Source organism: Teleopsis dalmanni, chromosome 2, assembly GCF_002237135.1.
Source record: "Teleopsis dalmanni isolate 2A chromosome 2, ASM223713v2, whole genome shotgun sequence".
NCBI lineage: Eukaryota > Metazoa > Arthropoda > Insecta > Diptera > Diopsidae > Teleopsis > Teleopsis dalmanni.
In genome coordinates this window covers 233,974,206-233,982,057 of record NC_051847.1, presented here as the reverse complement: position 1 = coordinate 233,982,057, position 7,852 = coordinate 233,974,206, and the positions used below count along the sequence as shown (strand labels likewise).

General features: G+C 26.8%; 2 protein-coding genes across 2 annotated transcripts; one reads left to right on the top strand and one right to left on the bottom strand.

Moving 5' to 3' along the window:
- The first annotated feature begins 28 nt into the window (after window positions 1-28).
- Window positions 29-552, top strand: LOC119680304 (G protein alpha o subunit-like). The gene is made up of 2 exons (XM_038093058.1): window positions 29-219; window positions 368-552. The coding sequence occupies exons 1-2, from the start codon at window positions 73-75 to the stop codon at window positions 527-529; spliced, it is 309 nt and encodes a 102-aa protein (XP_037948986.1). The 5' UTR covers window positions 29-72; the 3' UTR covers window positions 530-552.
- Window positions 553-554: 2 nt separating this feature from the next.
- On the bottom strand, window positions 555-4,656 carry LOC119680302 (probable cytochrome P450 49a1; the record flags this gene model as incomplete). The annotated part of the gene is given in 10 exon segments (XM_038093055.1): window positions 555-888; window positions 976-1,100; window positions 1,184-1,286; window positions 3,293-3,371; window positions 3,464-3,633; window positions 3,701-3,866; window positions 3,937-4,132; window positions 4,218-4,294; window positions 4,395-4,511; window positions 4,576-4,656. Coding segments are annotated over 10 exon segments (1,228 nt in total), but the record flags the coding sequence as incomplete, so codon positions are not given.
- Window positions 4,657-7,852: the final 3,196 nt, after the last annotated feature.

Here is a 7,852-nt window from a genome sequence, read left to right as displayed (position 1 = left end):
TGTTTAAACTTGCAATATTTTATTTTTATTTAAGGTGCTGGTGAATCTGGCAAAAGCACAATAGTTAAACAAATGAAAATTATCCACGAGAGCGGGTTTACTCCGGAAGATTTCAAACAGTATCGGCCAGTTGTGTACAGCAACACAATACAATCATTAGTTGCAATACTTAGAGCAATGCCAAACCTCAGTATTCAGTATAGCAATAATGAGCGAGAAGTAAGTATCTACTAATTACACATATACTAAATGCATAAGTATTATACCTATGTAATATGTTATGTCAACGTATACATAATGTGTAATGCTTAGATGTTTATAAAAACCTATATACATAAAGATACTAAATGTTGCATGTTATTTAAAGAGCGACGCGAAAATGGTGTTTGATGTATGTCAACGTATGCATGATACGGAACCCTTTTCAGAGGAACTTCTAGCTGCTATGAAAAGATTGTGGCAAGATTCTGGTGTTCAAGAATGCTTCTCACGTAGCAACGAATATCAATTAAATGATTCCGCTAAATAGTAAGTGATTTTATTATAACATTTATATTTATATTTACAAAAGAATTTTATTAAACTATCTTATACACAAAATGGTTCCATTTAAACAATAATCTTATATCTATGCATTAGTTACCGTCTTAAAATCATTAGTTACCGTTCAATCATATATAAATATAATAAAATAAAAGTGCTAAAATACAAAATACCTTATAATAACTAATTTCATTCGTACAATATATATTATTGCAATATGCTTTTATTTGCTTATTCCTGCCTGAGTGTCAATTTAAAATTTAGTGGTGATTCTGGTATGTAGGTTGAGTTGACTTTGTATACTAATTCACCGGAATTGTATTCCACTTTATATTTCCGAAATATCTGAAATGTGCGTGAAAGTTGTAAACAGATTAAATGTAATTAAATTGTTGGTATTTTTATGATATGTTAGTGCAAATGTTGCTTTACCTTGGCGAGCAGCGTATTTAATTCAATTTCAGCAAATCGACGTCCCACACACATACGCCGTCCAAAACCAAAAGGCAGACTCACGAAAGGATGAATTTTTTGTCCTGCATACGGACATTCTGTGGCTATTAGATAATGATAGTTTTAATTAAAATTTAATTGATTTGTTTGAGTAGTAATTATATCATTAATTTATTATGACACTTACATGGTGCAAATTGTTTCATCCAACGTTCGGGCATAAATCGTTTTGGTTCAGGAAAATATGCAGGATCATTGGAAACGACCAGATGCGGAAATATTACATGTGTCTTCAAAAATGAAAAAAAAAATTTAATAATTAATATTAAATGGAAAAATTCAATTTTGAATTTATATAGGGTAGTCTTTTTTCTGGACTTTAAGCCGTATCTAGCAGTATTAAATAAATAAATGGGTTAATTCTTATTTTATATAAGTACTTTCAAAAAGATTAAATTAAAAAATAAAAATAAATATTATGTAAAAATAAAAAACAACTACCTAAACCGTTTAAAAGGCAAATTTTTATAAATAATTGGGTAAATACCAATATTAATAAAAAATTGTAATATATAATAAATTATTAATATTTATAATAAGAAAAAAATATAAATAATTAATTAAATAAAATAAAATTTTTACCCTGATCAATATACAAAAAACCGACTAAACCATTTAGAAGCCAACGCTTTATAAATATTTGAGTTTAATACCAATAATAATAAAAATTATAATATATTATAAACATTAATAAATAAGAAAAAAAATAAATTAAATTAATTTAATTAAATAAAATTTTATTACCTGATTAATATACCAAAAAAAAACCAACCTAAACCTTTTAAAAGACAAATTTTTATAAATAATTGAAGTCCATATTAAACCAATGTTTAAAAATTATAATGTATAATAAATATTAATAAAGAAGAATAAATAAATAACTTGATAAATGTACCAAAATATCCTTAATTTTGATCTTTGTTCACTAACTGTTGTGTCAATAGTTTAGTTAAAATTAATGCAAGTGTTTGAAATACAAAAAGGTTTAAAACCAGACGACTCACTCAGCCTATGATCTATCTAATGTTTATAGATAGATTATGATCTTTGTAGACGTTTATAGACTCATTTAGCCTATGCCATTTCTTACGTTTATAGATATTATTCAAATATAAAATATAAAAGCCAAAATTAAAGTAGAGAACTGGTACATCTATCGAAGTAAAACTGGTATTACAAAGCTCCAGTATTCCCGAATGATATAGTAGGAACACACTGTGGTGTACTTAATCGAAAGAAAATAAGAATGAATGGAATAGAATCCTTAGTAAATAATTATAATTATAACGAAACCAAATTTATGCAAGTAGCTAATCTGAGTAGCAGTTATTCTCACTGTTATCCTTCAACAGCAAAATAATAGAACATGTAAACTCTGTTAAATTCTCTGAGCACATTACTTCATTAATACTATGAAATAAGTTCAACTAAAATTTTTGAAACGTGTTTTGTCATTAATACTTTGAAAACATACAACTGGAAGTTCTTTATTGTGTGTGATAATAAGCAATCTTATTAACGAAGTTGCAGGTACACCGATCATTGGTAGAGCCAACTTCATTGTAGGTCTTAAAAATCCGACCTGTATAGAAAAATAAACTGAGCAATATCCAAACATTCGAGACAAAATTCTTATGACAAAAAGCTCAGAATATCAGTGTTTACTTTAGTTGTGTATACGTTCGAGAAAAAATAATCCAAATGGGTTGGACATACTCTAAAAGTAGACGATATAGGACTACCTCAAAAATAACTGTAGCCAGATCAATAGATTTATATGGGCGATTTTTTTAATATTTTCGTTTTTTTTTCAATGTAGGCATTTTTTTTATTTGCACTTAGAATTTTTTTTGGTGCTATTAGTTGGCAGTTTGGCTTCTTTCTCCTTTTTTTTATATTAATGGATAGTTGTAGTATGCGGTATGGAAGTGAGGGCATGTTAAATGCATAATTAATATAAATTGAATAATAATTAAGTATGTTATGAGGATATTTTCAATGTTTGACTTATGTACTTTAATACAGAATTGTTTAAATAGAGGGGGTGTAGGGTACATATATGCTATAAGTTGAATAAAACTGAACTATGTAATGAGCACAGTTTCAATGTGTAGTTATTTTTGTGTAAATGTAAATTTTAGCAATTTACTTTATATTTTTTACACTCAAATTTTCTGATATTGATTGAATTAAATAAAATAAAATTATACAATGTTGCTGGCATTGGCATACTTACACCTTTTGGTATGTGATAACCATTTATGACAGCATCTGACTGCAAACTTCTGCCATTCGCTATGACCACTGGAAACATTCTACAGTTATGTAATTAAAAAATTATTGCAATTATTTTTATAAAAAAAAAAAAAATCATATAACTATAAATCAACCAATCGAAATTAATTACCTTAATGTTTCCTTTATGCAGGCTCTTAAGTATGGAATTTGTTCGAGTACGTTTTGGTTGATTTCTGTTTCCTGTGTAGGAAATACTTGTTTCAGTTCTTCAAAGAGTTTTTGCTGTTTGTCAGGATTTTTTGCCAATTGATAAATGGTTGATGAAGCTGCAACCGATGTCTATCAATTTGAAACAATTTGAAAAATTTTTAATATATTCTTTATATAAAAATCACAGTGAAAATACCGTATCAACTCCAACCAAAAACATATCCAAAGCTAAAATAGCAGCCAATTTTCGGTCACCAGTTTTATTTACAATTCTCTCAACGATTGAGATATCGGCTTCATCTTTTGGTGTCACGCAAGATTCGGATTTATCCATAGTACGACTTATATTTTTCATACACACTCTTTAATGTTTCCCATTAAAATGAAACATTAAAATGATTGTTAATTGCATTAAATCACTTTGTCACTTACTCAGTAAAACTATCCAATGCCTTCACAAAACTTCTGTATGCTTTTGTCGGATAGAAACGCCAAAGTGGCATACGTAATTCAAGCTCCGGCACAGCCCAGAAAAATGTATTAATGGCATCAATTATTTGTTGCGACTCTTCACTGCCATTCGGTGTTAAACAACCCAAGCGTGTGTTCAAAAATACACGTCCAACAGCTAAAGTACAAATGCAACAAAATGCAGTATGAATAGTCTTTTTTTTTGTTTTGTAAATAAATTGCAGACTTTTATAGAAACTCACATTCAAGTGCCCATTTGTATAGTTCGTGTAGGAAATTTGCTGGCAGTTCGTCATTTTCATTCCGCATTTCATGGACTCTACAATAGGTGTTTAATTAAAATCTTCATTGTTTTCTTAATAGATATGCAAACACAACTATAAAAAAAAAATTTTTTTTTTCTTTAAATTTAACTATACCTGCTCATAAACTCTGTAGCTATATCATTTAGTGGTGGTATATATTTTTTAGCAGTTTGAGGTTGTAATAAAATTTGCTGCACTTCTTGACGAAAGAGTTCCCAATTTTTGCCATGACTATTTGAAAAAAAATATATAAAATTACAACTTGTTTTGAAAAATATTACAACCATTCACTTACACTCCAATCAGCCCTGCTACATCACCGAAAAAGTCTCGACGCAAATGTCCCTTGTAGTGCTTTAAAGACGGCATTGAAGGCCTGAAGGCAAAAAATTAATTTAATGCAAATTTACAAGTGAAAAAAATTAATTTTTAAATAAAATACATCAAAATATGAAAATAAAAAGCGAATTGAAAATGTATAAAATTATGTTATCTAATAATAAAAAATATTAAAAATACTAAAAAATATTATTATTTTAAACTAGGGTTAGGCACAGTTTTTTCTTGTTCAAACATAAGCTCTGAAAAAAAATTACATATTGTGTTAATATATATAATATATATTGCACAATAGGTATATAACACATGTATTATGATTGTATATTTTGTAAACATTATAAATATATAATTTTAAAAACCAATACATAGCATTAAATAAGACATTGTAGGATCAGTAATAGTTTCATAAATGATTAAGAGACATTGTAAATATTTAATTTTTCAAAACAGCAATAAATAAGACATTGCAGAGTTAGTAATATTATTTTATAATACATTATTTATTGTGCAAAATTAATTTTATTTAATTTTTTTTTTTTAAGTACTCAAAATTATTTAACAAACTAGTCATTCTGAAATATATATGTCCGATTTTTTTATCTTATACGAGTATGTATATTGTTGGTTAATTGTACCTCAGTAAGCGATTTTTCGCATTTTGCTACCACATTCCTCACAAAAATTCCAAATATAGAAGAGTATAGATTAAATCCATCCTGTTAAATTTAAATAATTTAATAGGTCTCTCGTCTTCACCGATAAACAGTCTGATAAACTGTCAAAGAAGTATCTTTCTAAAAACCTATTTCTTCTGGACGCCAAAGCCGGGCATTTACATAGAAAATGTATTATACTTTATTTTTCCTGCGTATTTACACAACTTCTGCAGTGAGGATTATGAGGAATAAACAGTTTCTCTGCGTACGAGTATATGCATAGTACAATAATTTTGAACATTTCTCTCAAAAAAATTGTATACCTTAAGTATATATATGATATAAAATTATTACATAAAACAATAAAAACTCTAGTGGTGTGTACCAAACAAGCTTACTTAAGCCGGTATTTTATCTTCTTCAAAGCAATAACAGTTTAAAACAATGTGTATATACAATGACAAAATGTTCTGGTAAAATTTTTACGAACCCCGTTTTGTCTCACAAATGAATTAAAAAAAAATGTAAGTCCTTAATTCACATATTTTTAAGTTATGTTGAGCCTTTTCTGAATTAATGCATCTGGGCACTTTTACTCTTTAATAGCTGCGGATTTTCTGCAGAGACCCACCCATCTCACTGACTAATTTGTGGATTCCTCATAAGTCTCGTGATTATTCAATGACTGATCTAAGATCTGCGTACCGCTCCGTGCGATTAGTGATTACTCTGAGATTAGATAGTGCTAAGTAGGGCAGCCTATCGGTTTACGCATATACCTTCAGAGCTACATAAAAAGAACTATTCGCTTATTCATATATTCGTAAGTGCACTTACAGTTCCTATAATTTATGTACGATTTTACATGTACGACATATCGTTTCATATATTTAAGGACCATCCATATATTTCCATCGCTTTCAAATCCAAAGCGATATTTGAGTTTGGAAAAACTGGTGTACTGTCTTATAGCTCTATGAGATGATATTCAATTTGTTTTTAAATATCGTAAATATCAAAAACGCCTTAAAATCCGGCAAACCTATATAAACTCAAATGTCAATTTTTTCTTTTAGTAAGTAACACCACTACAGTAGATTTTTTTTTAAACAATTAAAATTAATTATTAAAGAATATTAATTAATGAATTATTATTATTAAATATTAAAGAAACTGTTTATTATATTATTTATTATACTATACGCATGTAATATTTTCACTTCAGATATCAACTTAAAAATCAAGTACGACAACTTTAAGGAGAGATTATACTCAAGATATCAAATTTATTAACAGTTTTAAGAGAAATAACATTTATGACTATTTTTATGACTGTTTTTATTTATGACTAAATTTTATGACTATTATCTAAAACGCAACACCAGAATTTTGGCAGCAGATCTGTGAATTTTGTAGATATTTTAAATTGTCACTACCAATACTCATTTTGGAGAATTTCTACTTATTTTATATTAAAATAATTATTATTATTTTAGTATTATATTAAAATAATTTTTAAATCTAAAAAGTTTCTTTTAAATAAACGTTAAGTATTTTGACTTACTTTGAAAACTCCTTAGCAATAATATAAATCACTTAAGTTTTATTCTTCTACAATTTCTAATAAATATCAATCATTTGTCAATCCTTTTTTTTTGTTTGTTTTTTTGGTTACTTCTAATAAAAATACTTTCTTAGTTGTTGTAACTGAAAGACTGAAGTTTCTCTACATAACATATATATGACAAAAAAGTACATACATGCTTGTAGATATTAAATAGAACCTTTCCGAATGCCACAATGATTTGAGACATATCCAATATTACGAACATTAGCTCATGGTAACTAATCAAATTGTTCAAAAAACAGAAGGTATAAGTAGATTTCATTGACATAACAATAATAAGCTTTTTTTCTATCTATTATATCAACAACGATAGACAGATACAATGTAAAATGAGGAATAATAAAAATTGTTGCGTGCAGACAAACTGACGTCGACTACATCATTTAACATATAACAACAAAGCTTTTCACTTAAAAATATTTTTATGATATATAGCTATATATAGGATTATATACTGTATATATATATATATATACATGATATATGGGCTAATATAATATGAAATGAACATGCAGAATAAAAATTTGTGTTCACTTCACAGTTAAAGAAAATATGCAGCAGTCTTATGTATTTAGATATGTAAATAGCTTATAGATAAATTTTTAAAATGTGTACAAAGAAATAAAATAAACAAAAACAAAATTAGCAAAGTAAATAAGGAAAATGTAATTCAAAAAAGCCGCGCTTTTATTTTTAGTTTTTATTATCATTATTATTGTTTTTCTTTTTTATTATATTATTTTTTTTTAATTATTGTTTTTTTTTATAATTTTTTTCCAAATATTTTTTTTTGTTATAATATTTTTTTTAAACCAAGCCTCATTTGCCCAAAATTAAATTATGCCAAAATTCAAGTTTTTTGTTTGGTCATTTTTTTTTTTGTGTTTTAATAAAAATTCAACTATTTTTTATTGAGAAATTTTTCTAACATGCGTTTTTAATTCAGTTTT

Coding starts and splice junctions, on each gene's coding strand:
- LOC119680304 (XM_038093058.1), top strand. CDS start 73: ATGAAAATTATCCACGAGAGCGGGTTTACTCCGGAAGATTTCAAACAG. Junction 220..367: donor ATAGCAATAATGAGCGAGAA/GTAAGTATCTAC, acceptor TGTTATTTAAAG/AGCGACGCGAAAATGGTGTT.